Here is a 25,815-nt window from a genome sequence, read left to right as displayed (position 1 = left end):
CCAGCACTGTCTCCGTCCCATGGCCCGGGCGGAAGCCAGACTGGCAGGAGTCAAGGACAGAAGCGTCCTCCAGGAAGCTCTGTAGCTGCAACGCCACTGCCCTCTCAATAAGTTTGCCCAAAAAGGGCAAATTCGAGACCGGCCGATAGTGTGCCAATTCGGCCGGATCTAACGTTGCTTTTTTCAAGAGGGGGCGGACCACCGCCTCTTTAAGCGCTGATGGAAAATGCCCCTCCAATAGGGATCTATTTATGATATCCTGTATAGGATATCTCAGCTCCCTCTGGCAGGTCTTAATAAGCCAGGAGGGGCACGGGTCCAATTTACAAGTTGTTGGGCGTGCAGATAGGAGGATCCTGTCAACTTCTTCCAGGCTGAGAGCACTGAAGCCGTCCAGAACATGATCCGAAGACAGGCACGGAGCCTCAGGTTCGCTAACTGTATCTAATATGGCAGGGAAGTCGGAACGGAGCGATGCGATTTTATCCGCAAAGAAATTCGCAAAAGCCTCACAGCCAATTTCCAATTCGTTAGAGTTTAGTCTGCCCTGTGGCAGTGTTGTAAGAGTCCGAATTATGTTGAACAGTTGTGCCGGGCGCGAAGTTGCGGACACAATCTCCGCCGCAAAGTATGTTTTCTTTGCGGCCTTGACTGCCATCTCATAGGACTTCATAAACTCTCTATAAGTTTTTATTCACACCCAGAACAAGCAGGTAGGCCCCCAAGCTTATCTAACTCAACATGCTCCACCCTCCTGTAACTTCTAGTATTTTTCCATATGTCCTGTCTCCATGAGTTATTAGCTCTTGCAAGAAGCTTCTCAAAGAGGCGGAGGCCCTTTTGTTATCTAATACACATCCAGAGGCCTCAATGAGGTCACTGTCTCTAATCTAATTTACAATCTTGAATTTGCACCCACTGAGACTATCTGGCCTCTTACGGACAGTTGCTTTAAACAAACATTGACACCCTCTTTTTAAAGGCAAAAGCATGCTTTCATTCATTATTATAGGGGTATTCATTAATTATTCAGGGGTCCCCCTTCACAGTTTGGGTATTAACTAATCAAAACCCAAACCAAAAGTCTGCATTACTTTAGCTTTACATAACTACTCCATTTTTAAGAAATGATTGTTGACAGTGTTCAGAAATTTTCAAATCTGACTATTATTCTAGCATAGTTTGGAGAGGATTAGAGGAGGGGAGGGTCTGACTAAAAACTCAGTACATCTGTATTTGACAGAAACATTTTCTAGTGAAAATATTGTACAAAGTTGTCTTACCACCAATGAGAATTGTGGTGTGGTAGGTCTGTCTTCCTAAAGTGTTGTTTACACCTATCACATGGCTGGCTCACTGACTTGGAGCAGGATTTGATTTGATTCTGTGTAAATAATAGTTCCTTTTTGCTCAGTATTCTATTTTCTCTAGTGCAGGGGTGTCAAACTCATTTGCTAGGAGGGCTGGATCTGACATAAATGGGACTTTGTGGGACCGAGCATGTCCTAAAATGTAAATGCCAGATAGCAGCGATATAGACTTTATAGAGGACACAGGCCAACGCAATAACGGGATAATGGGATAACTGGATTTTGCAATGCAATTTTAAAAATAAAACATCAAGAAAAAGCAAAGGGATCAAAGCAGAAACTTAAAAAAAATACTCTCAGCCTGGGAAAACATGAATTGGCAAGGTATTGCAAGTGTCCCCCCACCCCCGGGTTTACTCAGATTAGCAATGGTTTTCCAGTGTAATATCCCCCTTTGGCTGTGGGTTCCCAAAATAGAGTATTCACTAGACACTAGTTCTCACTCCACTGAGAAGAGACCAAGCTGTCTCAAAGCATCAATATTTGGTTTGCAAGGACACAACTCCAGGAAGCTTCAGCTGGCCATAGGAAAGCTGGGAAGGTCCTCTCCATTGAAACATATAGACTGAGTTGCAAGGAAAATGTGGAGTGGATTTTCTGTTCACCTCTGCTCTGCCCAGAAGCCTGAAAACAAAATCAATTCCGCATTTTCTTTGCAGCTTTGCTTTCAGCTTTAGCCTCTGCAAAGAGAAGACAGAAGGAGCTGGGAACAGAGGTTGCAGGCAGCCTCAGAGCTTCACAAGGTGAGGACAGGAGTGGGGAGGGGGGAGAAGAGAGCCCCGCAGGCCTGTTTGTTGCCCTGGGTGGGCCGGTTTGGCCCAGAGGCTGCATGTTTGACACCCCTGCTCTAGTGCCTTCTAAGCACAGATGTAGGGTTGCCAAGTCCAATTCAAGAACTATCTGGGGACTTTGGGGGTGGAGCCAGGAGACATTGAGGCGGAGCCAGGAGCAAGGGTGTGACAACCATAATTGAACTTCAAGGGAGTTCTGGCCATCACATTTAAAGGGACCACACATCTTTTAAATCCCTTCCCTCCATAGGAAATAATGAAGGATAGGGGCACCTTCTTTTGGGGCTCATAGAATTGGACAGTCTGGTCCAATCTTTTTGAAACTTGGGGGTATTTTGGGGAGGGGTACTGGATGCTATGCTGCAAATCTGGTGCCCCAACCTCAAAAAACAGCCCCTTCCCAGAGCCCCAGATACCCGCGGATCAATTTTCCATTATTTCCTATGAGAATAAGTCTCCATAGGGAATAATAGAGTTCCCTCCCCTCCCCCCGTTTTCTCTCTCATACACATGCTTAACAGTCTCTGGTGCAAGTGGGCAGCCGTGTTGGTCTGAAGCAGAACAAAGCAGGAGTCTCTGGTGCCTCCACAACCAGGTCTGGAAAGTACAGGGGCTACACTGCTCTTTTACACACACATTCACTTGTCTGAAAGGAAAGCAAAACAAACAGAGGGGCTGCACTCGCACGAGGTCTGCTGTTGCTAACCCTTCCCCACGAAGTACTTCCTGCTCTGATTTAAAGGCACACACACATTTTAAAACTATACCTGTTTGCAGGTCCTGCCCAAGATCTCGAGGTACAGGGTGGCTGTGGGGGAGGAGCTTCCCCCACTGGCCAGCTGCCTGGGGAAAGCCTGTAAAATCAGGAATCCCCGGCTGGGACCTAGGGATTGGGAAGCCTAAGGGGAAGGGAAGGGGCAAAGAGAAGCTACTGCCATGGGGCTGGGTGGGAGGGGAAGGGAAGGGGCAAGGAGAAGCTGCTGCGATTGGGGCTGGTGGGAGGGGAAGAGATGAGGAGACGCTGCTGCGATCGGGGCTGGGTGGGAAGGGAAGGGGCGAGGAGAAGCTGCTGCGATGGGGCTGGGTGGGGGGGGAAGGGAAGGGGCGAGGAGAAGCTGCTGCGATTGGGGCTGGTGGGAGGGGAAGAGACGAGGAGACGCTGCTGTGATCGGGGCTGGGTGGGAAGGGAAGGGGTGAGGAGAAGCTGCTGCGATGGGGCTGGGTGGGAAGGGAAGGGGCGAGGAGAAGCTGCTGCGATGGGGCTGGGTGGGAAAGGAAGGGAAGGGGCAAGGAGAAGCTGCTGCGATTGGGGCTGGGTGGGAATGGAAGGAGTGAGGAGAAGCTGCTGTGATCGCGGCTGGATGGGAAGGGAAGGGCCGCCATTTTTCCTCCACTTCTGGATTTTTGGCGAGCGGGGGAGGAGGCTCCAAATCGGGGGGTCCCCCACCCGGGGTGGGGGATTGGGAAGCCTACACAGGTGCCAGTGATTTATTTATAGGCACATGTCATACAAGCAGGCTGTATTTATTTATAGGCACATGTCATACAAGCAGGCTATTTATAGCCACATTTCGTACAAGCAGGTATTACAGACTGGGTAGGGAAGGAGGCAGATGCCCCTCCCCAGATTCTAGGCAGCGTCTGCTGTAGCATCTTCTCTCAGTAATGTGTGTACAACGCATTAAGTGACTGTAATACGAAAGAGATGCAGACATAGTTGGGGCCAAACCAGTTGAGACATATAATCTGAGATCTCTCAATATCTTTCTTTGAAAGCAGCTATGGGGACCTAATTTGGTGGGGAGGCTAGTTTCTTTATTTCTGTTTCTATACGTGGTTTTTATGCTAATGGCCAGTACATAACATCATAAAATGTGATGTTACAATAGTAATCATGCCTCGTCTTGGGAGTCTATTTGCTGGCACAACAGGCCACAAGAAATCTGACCCTTGAGAATATTAGTATAACCATTGGCTATTGCCCCCCAAGTCGGAATAAAGAGTTAAACACAAGGTATTGTGTATAACTAAGGGCCACTTTGTTTAAGTTTAAGTAATAAACGGCAAGGGCTAACCGAAAATATGTCTTGGTCAGGGCCAGGGGTCTCAACAGACACCTCCCCTGCCATTCCACAGTCGAGGGACCCAGCCCCTAGCCAAAGCTGTACGCCACAGCTCCCACCAGGTCAGTTCAGCAAGAAGGCAATCCCCAGAGGGTCCATCCACTAGATGCACATCTCAATGGAAGGCACCCTCCAGTACTGAAACTGTGGCCTGGTCAGGACCAGGGGTCTCAACAGATTCAACAAGCCTTCTAATGAAAGTCCATTTATCCTTCTGCTCCCAGAAACACGTGGCAACCACTGCTGCTGGAAAAAGCAGCCTCAGCTGGACCCTGGAGAGGCAGGAAGCAATGAGGAACTAACATGCCTAAGCAGGAGCTAAATGACACTCCTGCCCAGCTTTATCAGCCACCTGATCTCTGTAACTAGTCCCAGATGCTGAAATGAGGTGCCTAAATAGGAGCAAGTAAAGGGCTCCTGTCTGGCCTTATCAACCACCCGATCTCTTAAACAAAGGCCCAACACGAAACTGACAAAATCCGCCAGAAGAGACCTAAAAACCCTCCTGCTTCGCCGATCATCTGTTGAAGACTGAGGCAGGGGGTGGATGGTGCTGCCGTTACAGCAGCAAGCTCCGCCCTCTCAGAATGGTGCCCAAGCGGGCAGCAGAAGTCCTCCCTTTTCCTTCCAGGGAGGCAAAGACATATCTGCAGCCAAGCAGCAATGCTGCTGGCTGCTAGAGCTGAAATCTGTGGGTTATTTTATAATGCTACTGAACCAGTTACAAAAGCTTCTGAAGGCATTTCTGTTCCTTCTGAAGGCATTAGGTTCCTTTTCCAAAAGATTTTACTTTGTTACCCCACTTCTAATGAAGACAAAAAATAATCCTTCCCTGTAGTCAGTCATATGCGAAGATTGTGTGAAAAATGTTTAAATTGCTATTCTGTACCACATGCATGCATTGCTGAAGCCATTAACTTTTTTTCAATTGGTAGGTTCAGAGTTTTTTGCAAGGTTGGTTGGGTAAAAGAAAATGGCATTTTATTTTGCTTGGTATTGTGTATTATTTTATTGCATATGTATATTTGTTTCCTGTTTTTTGAGATGTTTATGTATTAACTTACTGATGTTATATTTTCTGCACATAATTGATTTATTTATATATAACATCATGCTACTTTTTCTGTTTTTGTGTTCTTTACCTTTGTGGTTTACTCTCTTTTGTCTGGGTATTTTTTCCTTTTTTGTGATATCATACTCCTTGTCTGCACATTTGTGTACGTGCTGTTTTACTGAAGAAGCATCCCTCATATCTGCAAGGGACTGCTGATTATAACACAACATATGATATGAAAACTTACAAAACAGTAAAGCAAACTGAGTGCTGCTTCACACATGACATTCTTTCCACCAAGGTTGAATATGCATACACACACACACAAAAAAATCCTTCCCTGTAGTCAGTCATATGCGAAGATTGTGTGAAAAATGTCCAAGCTGCTATTCTGTACCATGTGCATGCATTGATGAAGCCATTAATTTTTTTTCAATTGGTAGGTTCAGAGTTTTATGCGAGGTTGGTTGTGTAGAAGAAAATGGAAGACAATTGTCCAAGATTATATTTGCTCTCCACATGCAGAAAGTATGCGGAAGAGAAACCAGATAGTTTTTAACATGGTCGAGGCTGAATCTGAGTATGTGCATCAGCTTTATATCCTTGTGAATTGTTTCCTAAGGCCGTTAAGGATGGCTGCAAGTTCAAAGAAACCACCAATTACTCACGATGATGTCAGCAGCGTATTCCTTAACAGGTATTTTATATATATTATAGATCTTACTCTATGATTCAGTGATGTTGACAATAACATTTTAATTTGCATTTTTCCTCGTCTTCTTCTTGGCCTTCTCCACTGAGTATTTCAAAAACAGATTTTTAAAAATTAAGTTACAATTTAACTTGTCACATGTTTTATCTTTTGGACTTTAAAAAAACTGAAAGCACTTTGTTCCTGTTCTTTGGAGCAGAGAACAAGAATACATCAGCAACACTCAGCTATGTAGCAACAATTCTGTCTTCCCTGGAGGAACACCGATAACTGACTTATACTGACATTCTCATTACTAACTCTAATGGCATGTTGTCCTTGTTAAAATGGTTAAGGAAACATGCATCACAGATAAATTGCTAGTGAACGTTTGTTGATTTTTTTTTTAGAAATGCTGATCTACTTTGCAGCCGATGCTTTGATCATTGTTGGTTATACAAATGTTACATGTATCTAACTAAAATGTCTTTCTGCTTTTATTCAAAAACTAAGAACATCTAAGTACTACTCAAAAATACAAATCCCTCAAATATTAAGAATGCCAACAGTGTTATTGTAAGCAAGAGAAAGTAGTGCACTTTATATTGCAGTTATAAGCAGAGTTACACCATTGTAAGCCCATTTATTTACGGTAAGTGGATTATTAAAGATGTAACTTGGTTTAGGATTGCACTGCTATAGTGCAATAATATGCATGGGTAGTCCAGTCTGTTAGGACTGCACTGTCAAGTAAGCCTCACTACACCTAATAGGACTTACATATGAGTAAACATAGTCCTATTTCGTATGTGCATTATCTGTAGCTTTCAGCATCCATATCCATCAGGGGCTTTTGTTTGTTTGTTTGTTTCTGCATTTGCTTTCCTCCCTTTAGTGCTCACTTTACTTTTAATTTGCTTTTCCCCACATTTTCTGAGCACCATTGTGGTGACTTTTTGAAAAGTTCGAATCCAAGTCGAAGTGAATCTTAGAGCAGAATTATTTCATTGGATTCCCCCCCTTCCCTTTGCTCCCCATTGATGCCTGCTTCCCTGCCCACATCAAAGTCATTCTGTCCACTCAGCTACCTTCTGCCATCCCCCTCCTCTACAACCACAATTGTACTGGTCAGTTCAGTACAGTTAGTAAAATTTATTGTGTAAAGCCATTAGCCATTACATCACTGCTCAGTGATGACGGCTCTCTGCCAGAAATAGTATTGTGCATTCCTGCTGTAAAGATTGTGGGGGAGGACACCAGGCTATTTTAGGGCATGCACTTTGGAACACCTTTGAGTAGGAGAGCAGTACCTCCCCCCAAACTGATCCCTCAGGCTTTTAAAAAGGCTTTGCTGCTGCCTTGTCTGTTTCAGACTCTCATCAGTTTCAAGAGGTTCTTTCCCTTTTGCCAGGATTCCTTTTTGTTCCCTTTCCATTTTCTTGACTCCAACAGAGCTTGCAAACCCTCTCCCTCCCCTTGCTTGAGATTGTTGTGATTCTGCTTTAAGATCAGTGCATAAAGGCTTACAATGGCAGTGTCACTGGGTTCTGCTGGGCATTCTTTACACTCATGTTTCACCATATTATGAGATCCTGTGACTCTTTCCAATTTTTCCCTGTGGCCAATAACACAAAAAATAATTCCCTAGGCCTAGGGCTTGGTAATGTAGAAAACAGGGCTTTGCAGATGCTCTTGTCAGTTTTAAAATAGTCTTACCGGTTTCACAATGTTGTTTTTTTCCACTTTGCCTGTATTTCTTTGTGTTCCTGTTTGTTCAACAAACTAATGCTAAAACACACATGAAACACTGAACCATGGGTATTTAAATAGAAGGCACTTACTTGCCCCTACTGTACAGCTGTGCTAGGATGATTGTGTGAATTTTAAAAAACTTCGGATGCCACCCCCACATGTAAGTGATGTTCCCACCCCAATTAAGAAAAGTGTGGTTTTTCGTTGTAGCTGCAGAATAAATACGCAGGGGAAAAAAGAATGGTGTGTAACACAGGCATAGAATCCAAATTTAAGGACTCAGCTACTTGGAAAATCTGTAGTAAGCTGTGCATGTGTAATAGGCCGTTGATAGGGTCAAGTTGTTGGAGTGTAGTTCTAAGCAAATATCTCTGGGAAGGTCACATTGACTCCGTTGGGAAATACTTTTGAATAAACATGGATAGGGATAGGCTGAATGGCTGCAATCCTGTTTGGGAGTACGCTCCATTCATGGCTTTTTTTTTGTAGCAGAAACTCTTTTGCATATTAGGCCACACACCCCTGATGTAGCCAATCCTCCAAGAGCTTACAGGGTTCTTAGTACAGGGCCTACTGTAAGCTCCAGGGTGATTGGCTATGTCAGGGGTGTGAGGCCTAATATGCAAAGAAGTTCCTGCTACAAAAAAAGGCCATGGCTCCATTTATAGTCAATGGGACATACTTCTGAAAAAATATATGCATAGGAATTCAGATATTTCTAATATATGCAAATAATATTCACAAAATAGTTTTCTAATTACAGTTAACATTTTATTATTTGATTCTTTTTTCCAGTGAAACCATAATGTTTCTTCATGAAATATTTCATCAAGGCTTAAAAGCAAGAATAGCAAATTGGCCTACTTTAATTTTAGGTGAGTAAATATTGAAATTTTACATAAATATATGTTTGCTTTCTTCATCATGTTTAGTTTTGTATGGACATGTTGGTCCGGGACCGTTTAGCTAATAGGACAGGTAGAAAGATTTTTAAAATAAGGGAAGCATCATGTTGTATTTCTTTATAGGATGCTACTGCAAATGTACAAATTCCCTATTGTCTAGTTGCCAAATTAGCCTGCCTAAAAATTTATCTGTGCAAAGACTCAATTTCTTAAATGTTCTAGAGTGATATTAGAAGGGAATTGAAAGCTCACATAATGTGTTTCTGTTAATCCAGTTATATGCTGGTGAATTATCAATACAGAGGTTGCCTGTTCTGCAACCCAAGGCATCAACCCAATGTCTAAAGTTCTCTACTCACTGGACCCTGTTCGCTTTTCCCATTATGCAGGCTTACTAGATGTCTGGGACGTCCTGACTTCTATTCCAGCTACCTCAAAAAGTCTGAGATGCGTCATTCATGGACTGGGGAGTCAACACTACAATGTTGCTGCATGTAGTTAACCTGGTGCTTTGCCTCCTTTGTGCCACTTCAGCCCGGGCCTTCTGCCACTAGTGTTCCTGTGGACTGGAGAACTACAGGACTCCAGCATGGCAGAGGCCTGGAGACTATCTCTGAGACTAGTGGATGTGTTTCCCCTGTAGGCTCTGGCAAGGCAGCCTCTGGTGCTGAGAAAGCATAGTCTGCAGGAGACTCTGCAGTGCCAGGTCCCTCATGATCTCTCTGGTCCTCCTCAGTCTGTGACTTTGGCTCCACCCCTAGGGATTCCAAGTCAGAATCACTGTGGAGGGGGTCATGATGCCACCCCCATCTCCATGAGTATGCCTTCCCCTCAGCCTCTGGGACTGGGTTTTCTGTGTAATGGTGGTGGCAGCACTGGAGAAGGTGAGGTGTATGGACATCATATGTGTTTTGCCTTTAGTGTTCCTCTTGCCTATACCACTTCTTTTTCAGTACTGTAGTGTTTCATGGAGCAACTGGGAATCCAAGATCTGTGTAATCTCTTTTTCCTCTTCCGCATCTACCTGAATGAGTGGAGGCAGGAATATAGACTAAGGGCATCCGATGCATATGGAGGGTCCAGGACCAGTAGTGATCAATGGAACATGGCTTGAATTCACGTTGATGGGGGAAATTGTAGACAATAGGTTACTGGACAAACCACTTGAACTATGGGAAACGATAATCTAGCTTCTTAGTGGAATGGTCTTTAGGAATTAGGTAGGTAACCAAACATAGTATCTGCCTGGAGCAACATTTGTGGTCATCATGAGTTTTGTGGGTTTGCTTTGCTAAGTCTAACTACTTGTGCAGGACTGCATGGATTGCTGTTAGTTTCTAGAGTCTTGGTCAGCTACAGGCATGGATGATAGTTTTGTGAGCCAGAGTGGAAGCCATAAGTTGCAAAAAATGGAAACGTTTATAGATGTTTTCTGGGCATCATTATAGGCAAACTCAGCAAATGCAAGGAGGTCAGACCAATCATCTTTCTGGAAGTTGATGAAACACTGTATATATTGTTTCAGGATGCATTGATACATTCCATATGCCCATCTGTTTGGGCGTGATAAGATGTGGAGTTGGACCCTGATGTAAATAATGCCTTCCAAAAGCAGGAGCTGAATAGTATATACAGCATCTGCACAAACAAAGAAAAAAGGTGTCGTAACATATTAATAACCAAATATATATTAACAACCAAATATACAAATATATAACCAAAGTTTGGAAGTTCTTGAAGAATTAGAGGATCAAAATGGAAGATATTTCATTTTGAAGATTAGGTTACCAGAAAACCAAGTATGGATATTGGTGTCAATCCATGCCCCAAATAACAATAAAAATAAGGGGTTTTAAAAGTTTTAAATCAAATTTTACTAGATTTCCAAGATAGTGAGATTTTAATATTTGGAAATCTGAACGGGGCATTAGATTTTTTTAAAAAGACAGATCTAAGAATGTCAAAGATACCCCCCACCACACACACAAATGCATTTAGATACATGGGATTTCTAGAACTGTAAGATGTCTGGTGAACAGCTCATCCAATTGAAAGATACTATGTATTTTTCTGATAGACACCAGTCCTTTCAAGAATAGACATATGTTTGACATAAAAAACTTTAATTTCAAAAGTTGGAAAAGCAGAGATTTTGCCAAAGATTTTAGTGGATCCCAATTCAATAGAGATTATCTGGAAGAATGGAAGTAAGAAATAAAGAATATGGAGATTAAATGATACATTATTATTACAAGATGGAGTAATACAAAAATGCAATAAAGATTTGATGGAATATTTTAGCATTGACAACACAAATGGAATCACTGCGACAACAATATGAAAGATGAACAAAACTTACATCAGAGGAACCTTGTTGGCAAAAGTTCCAAAAAACAAAAGAGAGAAGCAAAATTACATAAAGAAAATAACAGATAATCAAGATACTAGAACAAGACCATAAAATTACTGGCAATAAGAAGAAAATGAAGGAAATAAAAACAAAGAATCAATTAGATTTGTTAGAAGTAGAAGAACTGCAGAAAAAATGAAATTTTAAAAACAAAAGACTGTGCAAATAAACCTGGAAGGTACCTTGTACATTGTCTAATAAAAGAAAGAGAAAAAGGAGAAAACCTAGGACTAGAAAAGCTTACCAGGTAGCTTATGCAGATCAAGAAATACATGAACAAATAAAGAATTTATTTTTGAATCTTTATAAAGAAGACCTCGTAGATGATGAAGAAATTAAGAAATATTTATCCAAGGTGCCACTTAAGAGATTTATATTGGAGCTTAGAAGAATCTTGATCCAAGTGATAACAAACAAAAAATTAACCGAGCTATAATAAAACTTAGGAAGATAAAGCGCCTGGATCAGATGGTTTAACAGCAACGTATTATAGATGCTTTGAAGAAATACTAGTAATTAGAGCTTTTTTTAAGCAGGAATGTGGTTCCAGCTGGCTTGGCACCAGGGGGTGTGGCCTAATATGCAAATGAGTCCCTCCTGAGCTTTTTCTACATAAAAAGCCCTGTGTGAAACAATGGTGATGTCAGGGGTGTGGCCTAATATGCAAATAAGCCTAGGTTAAAAATCCCTATTCTACAAAGGAAATGTGCTGGGTGAACTTGGTCTGGACACAGTCTCAGCCTAATCCACATCATTGGCTTGTTGTTATTCCTCATCCAAATATCTCACATTGCTTTCCTACTCTCTCTCTTTGCAGCAAGGCAAAAAGCTCATACCTTGAATAAAATTTTATTGCCGTTAAATATGCTTTGTCTCTCTCCTGTGTGATTGAGGGAACTGGACAAAGGAAGCTCTGGCACTTTCCCTGCCTCCCCAGGAGACAAGGAGGGGAAGAAGCCTCAGCCAGTGGAAATAAGAGAGTTTTGGCTCAGTAGCTCTGCTCTGCAATTGAGAGAGCCTGGCAAAGCAAGCTCTCTCTTCCTGCCTTCCTCCCCAAGGGAGGAGCCTCAGCCAATGAAGAAGATAGAGGCTTTGTTTCTGTGTGAAAAACAAGCTGTGATGCAGAAGGAAGCAAGAGAAAGGGAGTAGGAAGCAGACTTGCTTGCGGGCCTGATAGGAGCCCTCCAGAGGCCTGATTCAGCTCCCGGGCCACACATTTGATCTTCCAAGAAGATCTTCAGACACCCTTTTTGGAAATAAGGAGCTCATTGTTCTTTAGGACTGTACAGAAGACAGGATGATGAAAAAAATGGTTGCACTTATCTGTAACTAATGTTCAAGTGTTCTGTGCTCTCCCCCCCCGCCCCTGCCTTTTATAGGCACTTTTGGTGGGAAACTGCACTGAATAGTGGGAAAGTGTCTTGTACTCTCAGGAGCTTTTAAAATTTCTGTGACTGTCTTATGCATGCATAGTTCCCATATGTGCCCAGACAGAAGAACACTAGATGAACATCAGTTACAGATTCAACCATGTTACTTTAATCTATTTTTTCTTGTAAATACGCTACTACAAGGGGTAGATAATGGCATATTTCTACTTTGCCTTTGTTTTTTTAGCTGATTTATTTGATATCCTGCTACCTATGCTGAATATTTATCAAGAATTTGTTCGGAATCACCAGTATAGTCTCCAGGTTCTTGCAAACTGTAAGCAGAACAGAGATTTTGACAAACTCTTAAAGCAATATGAAGCCAACCCGGCCTGCGAGGGACGGATGCTTGAGACGTTTCTGACTTACCCTATGTTTCAGGTAATGTTTATTATCAAGCATTTATAAATGCTATCAAATTATGCTGGTTAGAAGAATCCTAATGGCTGCTTCAGTGTAAGCAAAAAAAGAGGAGGAACTTACTACTAAAAGTACTAGTATTGATTCTTGACTTCAATGACTTCATTGATTTTTTTCTGACCAAACAAGAAAAATATTTTTAAAAATTAGGTGCGTGATTGAATAATTGCTATTGGAACTGTACCTGACCATGGCAGTAAACTCTCAAAAATGAGGCCTCTAATTAATATCTTTGTCTTTGGTCGCAGACAATAATCATTAAAAAAAACTTCATTTGGGTTGATTTATAAGAAATTATTGTTGTATTGTAATTTTAGGAACCATTCCTGTAATGTCATTTCTTTGACCACTGAGGAAGACCAGTGGGCCAAAATGCATCTCATCAGGGTCAGTTATTGCTCTCAGAGGGGGCAGCTCTGGTGATCTCTGGTTATGCTGGTCACAACGGCCACCCAGCAACCAGTATAACCAGAGATCACCAGTGCTGCCCACTGTGAGGTAGCAGTTGGCTACAGCTGAAGGCTGCTGGGTGGTCCATAGGGAATGGCTGCCACATTGTGTGCATGGTGGCAGGACTATGCCCCTGATGTGCAGAAGAAACTGCCAAAGAATTCCCACCATGGGCTGAAACTGTGTGTGGGAGGGGATATCGCTGCATAGGGAGAGCAAATATGGCAGCACTAACTGCTAGCAGGCTTTGGCAGAGGATTGTCTGCACCCCACACATGCAAATGCTGATCCCTGAAGCCATCTGGGACAGCACTATCAGAGCTGCAGGCCAAGTGAAGAGGACTGCAACCTCTTGGAACACTAAGCTGGCAAGAATGTGGGTGCAGCAGCCCCCTACTTACCAGTGAGGTTGCCACTGAAGTGAAGAGTTGATTGCTGCGGTCTCCTGTTCCCTCCCCAGGGTTGCCAAGTTCAGTTCAAGAAATATCTGGGGACTTTGGGGGTGGAGCGAGGAGACTTTGAGGATGGAGCCAATAGCAATGTTGTGACAAGCATAATTGAACTCCAAAGGGAGTTCTGCTAGGGTTGACAAGTCTGACTCAGAAAATAAGTTAAAAAAAAAGTAGTGCCGTTCCCCTGAATAAAGTCTTCATGTCCTCACCCCAACCAGCTGCACCTTTCTGTTCCCATTGTCTTTTTAAGCATTCAAGGTTTGAAGGCACATAGGGGCAGGGCTGGCACGTGGAGTTGGCGAACTAGGCGATGGCCTAGGGCGCCATCTCCCACTAAGGCGCCTCCCCCCGCCACCCTCCTCCCTCCCTCTATTGCGCTGGAAGCCAGCACCGCACTCCGCTGGCCTCGCCTTCCCCCCTCGCTGCTGCCGCCCTCCTCCCTCCCTTTGTGGTGCTGGAAGTCAGTGCCACGCTCCATTTGCCTTGCCTCCCGCCGCCCTCCTCTCTCCCTCCCTCCCTTTGTGGCGCTGGCTTAGCGCCGTGCTCCGCTTGCCTTGCCTCGCCTCCCACCCCCCCACCGCTTCCCTCCCTCCCTGGCGCTGGGAGCCAGTGCTGCGCTGTGCTCTGCTCGCCTCCCCCTCCCCCGCTGCTGGTCCTTACCAGCTTCAATGTTGCTGTGCACGGTTTCTAAGGCTTTGAAGGGCCCGCATAGGAGAATTCGCTCTCCCTCACTTCCGGTTCCAGGAAGGAGGGAGAGTGAACTCTCCTCCCACGGGCCCTTCAAAGGCTTAGAAGCTGTGTGCAGCAACATTGAAGCTGGTAAGGACCAGCCTAGGCGCGGTGGGGATGGGGGGGGGGTGGCAAGCAGAGTGCAGTGTGGCACTGGCTCCTAGTGCAAGGGAGGGAGGGAGGAGGAGGAGGAGGGTGGCGGCTTGCAGCCCGGGATGGAGAGGGGGTAAGGAAAGTTTATGGGGGGAAAAGGAGGGGGTGGGGGCAAATTTCGGCATGGGGCGCTGGAAACCTCAGCGCCAGGCCTGCATGGGGGCTGCAGGGCTGGATCTAGGGGGTGCCACTGGAGGGGGGGTGCCAAATTGAGTATGGAGTCCTTTCTATTCTATGGGCCCACAAGGTAGAATGGGCCCATAAGGGGGCATCTTTTAAAATTTTGCCCCCCTCTCAAAAACATGTAGATCCAGTCCTGGGGGGCTGTTGGGGCGAGGCTTTCCCCCGCCGACCAGCTGACTGGGGGCCGGAAGGAGCCTGCAAAAGCGGGGGAACCCCTGCTGGAACTTTGAGATTGGCAAGCCTATCCCTCCCTCACACCAGTTGTTCATGGGCCAGATAAGAGCCATTGATGGGCCAGTTCCATCCTTCAAGCCTTCTGTTTGATATCCATGTTAGTGTGTCTGACTAGAATATGGACAATCTGGTTCAAATTCCCATTCTGTCTAGAAATTGGGTGACCTTGGGCCAATTACACTGTCTCAGTTGGGTTGCCATTCTCTCGTGGAGGTGGGAATCCCCTGCTCCTGGGGAAGAGAGGGAATTTTCATTATTCATTTGCAGAATGAGAGGGCAGGATTGCTAGCCCAGTACTGACAGCCCAGCATGAGGAAATGTGGGGGAATTCTAATGACTGGCATAATGCCAATGGTGCAGTGTCACTTCTGTCATGAGCTGTGATGTCACTTCCTAGAAGTGATGCCATGGCATTGGCATGATGCTGATTTCCTCCTCAATTTTGCTCCTGCTGATATATACTACGCAGCAGCAAGAGTGGCAAAATCTGGGGTGGGAGGTCTGCTTTAACAGGAAACCCAGCCACTTGACAGGGATCTTTGCCAGTTCTCTATACCACTGCAGACCCCACTTTGTTCTCTTTGTTGTTGATTCCTGGAATAAAGTCACAGGACACTCAGTGGTGAGATCAGGAGCAGGAAGCAGGAAAATTCTGCTCCCCAGAAGCTGTGGATGGTGGATATATGCCCACATATGCTGTCCTAATCTCCTAGTGAAAGGACAAGATACAAATGTACTTCCTAGATAGACATTACTTATTTCCATATTCATTTTTACCACTGGCAGCATGGTATAAAACCACATCAGCATTTTCACATTGTCACGCAATAAACTAAATACTGGCTTGAGATTTAATATATAGTTTTGAATATCAAATACATTTGAAAAAATTACAGTGTAGGTTCCTACTCATCTCAGGTTGCAGGTACTAACTGTACATTACAACTCATCATCCCAAATGGGGCTGACCATTACACTAAAGTACAGTAAAGAAGCCTGGATAACATTGTGATGTGGATACTTACTAAGCATTTGGCTGATTCTTTAGCTAGGCTGAAACTTTCAAAATTATCTTTTGATTTAGGATAATTGCTTCTAATCTTTTAATATTTCAGTCCTATGAGATTTCTGGTTCTGTACATTCTTTATAGGTTCTATACTACTAAATCAGGACTAGAAATTGCAAGACAAATTAATTTGAAGTAAAATTTTCTCTAACTCAAATTTTCTGTCATACAGAACACTGCAACAAAGACATGTAGCTAGCACACAAGTTTAAGAATTAGAGATAGGTATGAACTGGTTTATGAACTATATAGTTTGGGATTAATTTTGTTCAGTTCATAGTTTGTGAACTGAAATTCATGGAGATTTGTGCTGGTTTGAGAATGGATACATTTCCAGACAAGACTGGCTCCACTCAAACAAAATGTTTACAGAACTTCAAAGCAATGGGGGGGAAGGTGGAATTCTCCAGCCTTGGAAACACTCTTGTCAGTTTCAAACTAGTTGTATCAGTTTAGTGCTGTTGAGTTTGCAGTGCCACGGTGGCACTGGTTCTGCTGGGCTTGCAAAAATGCCCCCACTTTCAGATTCAACTGCAGAGATTCTCTTGGACTTTGATTGTGTTCTGTGGGGTTTCTATTGTCCCTGCTTTTTTTGCTATTTTTCCCCCTTCACTTAGAAATCTTCTCATGAAACAGACTCTGCAGCTAACCTCCATACACTAACTCTACTCTTACCAGGTTAAATGAACTATTTCTTGAGAGTTAAGCAGCAAATAGAAAAATGAAAAATTACTTGTTTTATAATTTATCTTATATTTTAAAAACTCATTTGCTTTCAGATTCCTAGATACATTATAACCTTACATGAACTTCTTGCTCACACACCACATGAACATGTGGAGAGAAAGAGTCTTGAATTTGCTAAATCAAAGCTAGAAGAACTTTCAAGGTGAGATTATTTTTGTTTAAAATAGAAACCATAAAATATATAGAATCAATGCATGATTTGTAAAAGCTTGAATTATTACACCTTTTGGAACGGCAGATATAAAAATGTCTCAGAGGTTAGCTGTGTTGATTTGCAGCAGAACAGCTATATTTGAGTCCAGTAACACCTTATAGACTAACAAGAGCTTTATTTATTTATTATGGGATTTTTATCTTGCCCTTCCCCACAAGCAGCTCAGGATGGGGTACAATGCACCAGTAAAATATATAAAGCAATTTCTATATAGTTTCAGTTAAAAACTAAAAACCCAACTAATCTACATGATAGCAAAGTAGTAATAGGTCAGACTTCAAGGATATAACATAACTATTTCAAGGCATGTTGTATCAGACAAACTCTTAAAAAGCTTATACCTGAAAATTTTTATTAGTCTCTAAAGTGCTACTGGACTCAAATCTAACCATAAAATGTCTGTAACTGATTTTTAAGAGAATTGTCAAAAGTACAGTTGTTGCATAAATTCCCAGTAGGAATTTCCTTCTATATCTTGAAACCATTTTAAGTAATCACAATCCTTATTTGCCCTGATATGGTGTCTGACAGCACAATCATGAGGGCTACTGAGGCAGAGGTGGCCAATTGCCAACACAACAGCTGTGCCACTGGTTTCAGCATAGGCCATATATTGGGCAAAAGTTCCAGCAGGGGGCTGCATGGACCATGGCTGGGTCAGCATCCCTAGCAACTGCACTGTTGTGCCTCCCAGATGTTATACACATAATGGGGTGGCTGGTATGAACAGGGGAATCATCCAATCACAAGGTGGCAGCCCTAAGGCACTGGTGCAGCAGAGATGTGAGCTGAGAGGCAGGGAGTGGAGGAGTCATGCACTTCAGGGCCCAGGGAAGTAGTATGGGCAAAGCAAAAGGTATATAGGCATACTGCTGAGGCTGGCCCTGGGCAACCCTGCCACCAGAGGAGTGGGGAAGTCACAGTGGTGGGGGCTAATGGGGTCCCCAGCCAACCCTTCAGCACACACCTACCTGCCATGCATGTTCTCTAAGAGAGCCACCAAGTCACTCCAGGTGCCCATAGCTGTCAGCAGAGCTGCCACCAACCATGGTAGCCTGGGAACACAGCATCTTTCCAATAACTCCAGGTCTCCAGTTGTTCCCTTTTGATTGCCACCCATATGGAAGGGTGGTGGTGACTGAATATTCTGTGCTGACCATGGCCCTGTACCTGGAGGCCTGACAGCAAGGGAATGGAGAGGAACACATCAGTCAGGCCCTGCCCATGTGATATGGAACCATGCCCATGTCCCATACTTACAGCCACCTCACTTCCATCCTTGTCCACTCCTGTAGCTGCCACTGTTGGGGTGGCCAGTCAATTCCTGACCTCCATATCTTTCTGGGTCACTGCCATGAAACAGGCAAGAGGGGCATGGGATGGTAGTCTTTACTCCCCCTGTCCCCAGCTGGGATCTGTGATTTTGAGCTGGTGTAACTTTCCTGTGGTTTTGGAGGGCATCCCACGATGCCCCCAGCCCACTCCTAAGGCAGCAGGACAGTGGTGAGTGGCCACAGTGGGTTTGCACCGGCTTCTGTAACCACCAGGGCGTTACACTGGCATGCCTCCAAGTTACAACAGTGTAGCTTGGAGATATGCCATCATAACAGCCTGTTGCTCCCTAAGCGCTCACCCCCAAGCATTGACCTGTGAGTCTCTTATAAGAGGAATGACCAGCTGCAAACTATGGGCATGTCTAGATGGTTCTGTCTATGAGACTGGATACAGTTTTTCCATGCATTAAACTCCTATGGCACATTCATGCAGTTAGATCCAGGTGGGCAGACGTGTTGGACTGAATCAGTAGAACAAAGCAGGAGTCAAGTAACACCTTTAAGACTAACAAAGTTTTATTCAAAATGTAAGCTTTCGTGTGCTCTAAGCACATTTCATCAGACAATTAGATTAGATTAGATTAGATAATTTTATTTATATCCCGCCCTCCCCGCCGGGGCAGGCTCAGGGCGGCTAACAGTAACAGTAACATTCCATTGTATAAAAACAAGGTTACATTCAACATTAAAATTCTAATAGATTTAAAATTAATTACAGTTATAAAAGTGCTAATGCTATTGCTATTTGTTCTTTATTATGATGGCGGTATCATTAGTACTTAATTTTCTACATCATCGAAAGCCAGTCGGAAGAGGAAAGTCTTGCAGGCCCTGCGGAATTGTTCAAGATCCCGCAGGGCCCGCATTTCCTCTGGAAGTTGGTTCCATAAGCTCGGGGCCACAGAGGAGAAGGCCCGATTGCGGGTGCATTGCAACTTCACCTCTCTTGGTCCGGGGATAGTCAGCAAGTTTTTTCCAGCTGACCTCAGTGCTCTCTGGGGTTCATATAGGGAGAGACGGTCCCTGAGGTAGACAGGTCCTCGACCATATAGGGCTTTAAAGGTAATGACCAGCACTTTGTAACGAACCCGGTATATAACTGGCAGCCAGTGCAGCTCGCGCAGCCCAGGCTGTATGTGCTCCCATTTAGGGAGCCCCAACAGTAGCCTGGCCGCTGCGTTCTGCACCAGCTGCAGCTTCCGGGTTCGGTACAGAGGCAGCCCCATGTAGAGGGCATTACAGTAATCCAGTCTCGAGGTGACCGTTGCGTGAAGTACCGTTGCCAGATCTTGGCGCTCTAGGAAGGGAGCCAACTGCCTTGCCCGCCTCAGGTGGAAGAAGGCTGACTTGGCAGTGGCTGCAATCTGGGCCTCCATTGATAATGAAGGCTCCAGTAAAACTCCCAGACTCCTAACCCGGTGCGCCGCTTTCAGCGGCGCCCCGTCGAAGACCGGAAGAGGTGTTTCCCCTTCCCGGGCGCCCCGACCCAGACAAAGGACTTCTGTCTTCGCTGGGTTCAATTTCAGCCCGCTCCTCCTCAACCACATTGCCATATCCTGCAGGGCCCGGTCTAGATTCTCAGGGACGCAGTCAGGCCGGCCGTCCATTAGCAGATAGAGTTGGGTGTCATCTGCAATAGTATGGAATGGCAAGTAGTCCTAAATATAGAGAAAGTGGACAGTGAATTAGTATGCAGAATCATGGAAACAAGAAAAGGTAATATAATTTTATTTCATTTTAACCCAGAGATTGAACAACAATGACATCACAACTGACTCAGTTATTACACTTCACTTCAGGATAACTAATGGGTTTAGTACATGGACATCAATCTGCTTTATATTGCATTTTGTTGTTTTTCAACCCAGTTAACAAACACCAGACCCCAATTTATGGTTCTTTTAATCTGCTAAAAACATTTTCATGACTCTGCATACTGACGCATTGCCCACTTTCTCTATATTTAGGACCGCTTGCCATTCCATATTGTCTGATGAAGTGTACTTAGAGCACACAGAAGCTTACATTCTGAATAAAACTTCGTTGGTATTAAAGGTGCTACTTGACTCCTGCTTTGTTCTACATTCATGCAGTGTTACAGCCCAGTTTTCACTTCTGCTCGTTGACATGGCTGATGGAGACTCAGATGAGGGCAGAGTATACTGTGTAGGCTGCTCTGCAGACTGCTTGGTGATGAATGTGATTTCCTAAGATAAATACCCTTTGGGATCAGTTTGGTGTAGTGGTTAAGTGTGCAGATTCTTATCTGGGAGAATCGGGTTTGATTCCCCACTCCTCCACTTGCAGCTGCTGGAATGGCCTTGGGTCAGTCACAGCTCTCACAGGCGTTGTCTTTGAAAGGGCAGCTTCTGTGAGAGCTCTCTCAGCCCCACCCACCTCACAGGGTGTCTGTTGTGGGGGAGAAAGATAAAGGAGATTGTGAGCCACTCTGAGCTTCGGAGTGGAGAGCAGAATATAAATCCAATGTTGTCTTGTACATGTCATGCACAGCGGTCTTGAACCAGAAATACAGAAGACTTCTTGCTGGCCAAGCTGTCTCTGAAGCTCAGGGCATTTTGCATGGTATTTTAGTAGGCTGTATTTTGGCAGTTAAAAATTAGGGTTGGCAGATTATGTTTACAAATTCAATTTGGGAATTTTTACATTATTTTCCTTCTCTACAATAGAGTGATGCACGATGAAGTAAGTGACACAGAAAACATACGGAAAAATCTTGCAATAGAAAGAATGATAGTGGAGGGTTGCGATATATTACTGGACACAAGCCAGACTTTTATACGACAAGGTAGGATCTTTTAGTTTATTGTGCATTTATGAAGTATTATTAACATGCAACTGAAAATAAAGAATGTTAATGTTGGCATCATTGGAAGATAAGATATCATTGGAAAGTAGCAGGCTTCAGAAGTCTGCACTGTCCAGATAAGATTCATGAATATTAGCCCCTAAGATTTTGGGCAGCTGCTGAGCCCCACCTCTATGCTGTTTTTTTTCCAGGGGGCATGAAAAACAGCAGCACAATAATAGTAAATCACCCATGGGAAAATAACATACATTATAACCAGACTATGATCTTCAGTGGACCAGAAATTATCTACAGCACCATGGAAAATAGGTCTGTCTGTCCAATAAATGTTGCTGTCCCAGATGATGCCAACATTCAGACAAAAGCGCAAGAGAAACTTGAAGCACTTGAAGCTTTGTCAAATGGTGGAGAAATTGTGAGGAATGAAAACAGCTGCCTATTGTTCCCATTTTTGATTTGTGCTTCAGGAACAGTTCAAAATGATACTGTTTGATAGAGAGGGGTTTTTGTTAGACGTTTTTTCCAGTGCCAGTGGAAAATATCATCATTTGGTCTGTTTAAAGTGCCTAGAGATGTGCATTAATTGTGCCTGCTAGAAGATGCTGCTTATGGTTTTTGCGGCAACACTGTACATATGGCAAAAAGTCACCTAATAAAAAGTCTTCGTAAATGTTGTAATATATAATGTTATATAATATAAATGTCATATTGTATAAATGTAGGTTGCTTATAAAGATACAGCCATAATCCATAGTCTCCTTTAGCCTTATACTTGCCCAACTAGATTTCGGAATGTTTTCTTTAACTATTGGACCCCAAAGGTGGAGTCAATCAGCTGATGAAACTCTCAGGAGTTCTAAAAGTAGCTTGCTGGGCTTTGAATAGGCACAAGCATTTAAGGGAGAGGTTCAGTACAAAACTCCATTAGTTGCATGAATATGCAGTTATATGTAAAATATTTAGGGGCTTGCATAAAATTGCAGGCAGTGTTTACTTTCAAATATCCAAACCTGGGATTAGAAAACAATTTACTCCTTGAATCGGATATATGAAAATGGCCACAAATTTAAAATAGTGATTTTCATATCAGAAAGTTGAATGAAATAGGACAAACAATTGAACTCCTTGATCTGGTTTTTTTTTTAATTTTAATTAGATTAAGTTTTTAGATTCGTCTAGTCATGGAACACATATATAAAATAGAATATTTATGTTTACATGGCTAGAATAATCTAAAAACCTGATGCTCATGTATATGCATATCAGATGTTTTTCTAACTTTCTGAGTGGCTGGCAAAAAAGCAAGAACAAAAAACCTTTGATTTTGCCCCCACAGACGGAAGAAAGAGACGGACACAAGGGTTTGGGTAACTAAGGGCCACTTTCTTTATTATTAAATTAACAACAAGGGCTATAAACATAACAGGCAGCATGACAGGGCCAGGGGATGAAATACCCCTCCCCTGCCGCATGATGGGCGAGCCACCCTGCCTCTAGGTATAGCCAAAATGCATGGCTCGTACCCAACTGGCCTAGCAAAGGTTATGCCCTGGAGTTCCAGCCCCCATCCGCACAGCTGAAGGGTGGATCAATCCATGCAAACCTGAGGCAGCCCACTTCATCACTCAACTAGTCTGCACAGGTAGGGTTGCCAAGTCCAATTCAAAAAATATCTGGGGACTTTGGGGGTGGAGCCAGGAGACTTTAGGGATGGAGCCAAGATCAAGGCTGTGACGAGCATAATTGAACTCCAAAGGGAGTTCTGGCCATCACATTTAAAGGGATGGCACACCTTTTCAATTCCTTCCTTCCATAGGAAATAATGAAGGATCGGGGCACCTTCTTTTGGGGCGCATAGAATTGGACCCCCTGGTCCAATCTTTTTGAAACTTAGGGGGTATTTTGGGGAGAGGCACTAGATGTTATACTGAAAATTTGGTGCCTCTACCCCAAAAAACAGCCCCCCCAGAGCCCCAGATACCCGTGGATCTATTCTTCATGATTTTCTATGGGAATAAATCTCCATAGGGAATAATAGAGTTCCCAGCAGACATTTCCTTCCCCTCCCCCCGCTTTCTGACGACCCTGAAGTGGGGGGAGGGTCTCCAAATGGGGGATCCCCTGCCCCCACGTAGGGATTGGCAACCCTACGCACAGGCCAGGAATTATTTAGCTAGACCCCGTGCCCCAAAACTGGGGTGCTATTGGTGCTCACCAAGCTGCATAACGGAAGTTAGGCAAAAAACCCAGCCAACCTGAAAGTGACCAACCTACTTAAACCTGCCACACCCTAGCCAATTCCGCAATCCCTTCTACAAGCTGTGTGATGTAGGTGAAAAACACCACTTCCAACAGCCAAACAGGAAGAGATGAAAAAATTCCTACCCGGTCCCCTATAAATTCAGAGCAACCACTGCCTCAAGGGCGGGAGGGTGGGCCGAGCACGAGGCGAAGACTGGGAGGCAGAAGCAGAGACAGCCGTTAAGGTGTGCCTACTCTGCCCTCACCTCCCATAATGCCCTGCCCGCTCCTCCTCCTTACGAAGGGGCAAAAGGGCCCCCAGAGACAAGGCTGTGCAGCCTGCCTCCGCTTGGGAGCCGCATTGCATTCTAGGAATTTTAAATATTTTCCCATCTATCATCAGTTATACCATCACCTCTGCGTACAGATTCACAGTAAAATGGCCACAAAACAGACAGCTGTGCAATAGCACAGCCATTGATGAACTGACAGGATTTATTTACCAACTCTCTGGGCCCTTGGACCAATAATTTTGTGAAGTAATTGCTATACATAAAGGAAAAGAAATATGTGTATCTAAGTAAAAACAATTACGGTTTGATCTCTCTACTGCAGATCTTTTACCTCTCCCATGTCAGCATCTCTGTGGCACATAAATGTTTGCTGAAGTTCAATAATGTATTTTGGAAAACACCTGTCATCTGAATTATGAGTAGTCAAAATTATTCTTGCAAAGTATATATGTGTAATTCCATTCATTTATATGAAACTGTATTCTTTTAAGATATTTTTCTGACATCCTGATATCAAACCAGTTAAATGCTGGTTTGTGGGATAGGGTGGGATATAAATTGAAAATTTTAATTTATTGGAATGTAGATTAAATGAATTTAAATTAATTTCACGTACACATTTCACACAGGAGTGTTTTGCTTTACTTTTTAAAAACAATTGATTCTCAACATCAACATAACATTCTTAAATGCCTAAATCCAGCAGCAGATGTCTTGTGATGCATCCAGTAATTAGGGTTGTGTCACAATTCCTGATTCTGGATCAGGAACTATTTAAACAGTTTCCAACAGGTAGTGTTCAAAATCAGATGTGGATCTTTAAGTGTGGCTGATGCAGTATTCAACAGATTGTGATAATATGGTTTGGAATGCTTTTCAGTATAGATAGGAAACTCTTCCCATCAACTGAAGAAGGCCATTGCGTGTAGTTAGTGTGTTATTAGTCATGTTCAACACTGAGTTGCATTCAACTAATCCTGCATAATAGGCAGGACATTTTAAAAACAGGTCCTGCTGTTTTGCAAAATAATCTCTTATTTCTGTGGATCCTCCACTACTGTTTCTTTTTATTGGAGTAATTGTCACAGGGCAATGTGCTTACTTGTGTACTCCATTATTATCCCATCACTCCAGCTGTGACAACGCTCATTTTTTAATGAGGAAATATGTGGAAAGTGGACTGAATCTTCTTGGTTACACCATCCTGTTTTCCAGGTTGTCAGGGCTGACTGCACAAATGAGTTCTGGTTGTAGGTTTTTTTACACTAGTTCTGTGAAATATTACATTGTGCCATTATTGATTCATAGGCTATTTTAATGGACATGTGCTGTTGCATGTTAATTTTTTGATGTATGTTATTCCTACTATGCTCAGCTATACAGATTATATTAATTACTTTTATCTATATCTGATTTTTTTACAGTCTGGTCCAAATGTATTTATGCAGAAGTCCCACTGAATTCAGCAGGATATAGGGCTGATTTAAATGAAGTGCTAAATTTGTGAAAAGTACTTGCTCATGGTTTCTTGAGCCTTAAAGGGTGCTTCATCTGTGCACCTGCTGTGTATGTTTAGGGATTGCATACCAGTAGCCTGTAGCCCAGAAGGAAGGTTGTTCATGAAAATGTTGCAAGTCTAGAGGTAGTATACAGATAAGGAACCATTTAAATTAGATATTGTGCTGCATTAATATCTGCACAGGTGCCTTGAGTCTTGTTTAAAATGGCTGTTACTTGCCAATCTGTTCAGATAATTGACCTTGTTTTGTACTTATGTCTAGAAATCTGTCGATTAATAAATTCTAATAACAAAATTCTTGGTATATTTTATTAATAATAAAAAGAAACATCTAAAACAAAGCCATCACATGTTTTCAAAATGTTGTTAAAAATAAGCAGGGCAGATGGTATCAAGGGTTTCCTGGTATTTATTTTAGGGGAGAAA

The 25,815-nt window shown here is 43.4% G+C and overlaps 1 protein-coding gene across 4 annotated transcripts in view; it reads left to right on the top strand.

The window, feature by feature from the left end:
- The window catches only part of RASGRF2 (Ras protein specific guanine nucleotide releasing factor 2), a 183,478-nt gene that overhangs the window by 54,951 nt on the left and 102,712 nt on the right, over window positions 1–25,815 (top strand). For all 4 annotated transcript variants that reach the window (XM_060235762.1, XM_060235763.1, XM_060235761.1 and 1 more), the window contains 5 exons: window positions 5,782–6,035; window positions 8,577–8,656; window positions 12,714–12,907; window positions 16,994–17,103; window positions 21,197–21,315. In XM_060235762.1, coding sequence (XP_060091745.1) covers window positions 5,782–6,035; window positions 8,577–8,656; window positions 12,714–12,907; window positions 16,994–17,103; window positions 21,197–21,315 — 757 coding nt within the window. The remainder of the gene's footprint in view (window positions 1–5,781; window positions 6,036–8,576; window positions 8,657–12,713; window positions 12,908–16,993; window positions 17,104–21,196; window positions 21,316–25,815) is intronic.

The sequence above is a fragment of the Heteronotia binoei genome, chromosome 4, assembly GCF_032191835.1.
Source record: "Heteronotia binoei isolate CCM8104 ecotype False Entrance Well chromosome 4, APGP_CSIRO_Hbin_v1, whole genome shotgun sequence".
Classification (NCBI taxonomy): Eukaryota; Metazoa; Chordata; class Lepidosauria; order Squamata; family Gekkonidae; genus Heteronotia; species Heteronotia binoei.
The sequence above is the reverse complement of the archived record's forward strand: the minus strand, read 5'-3'. Positions and strand labels throughout refer to the sequence as shown.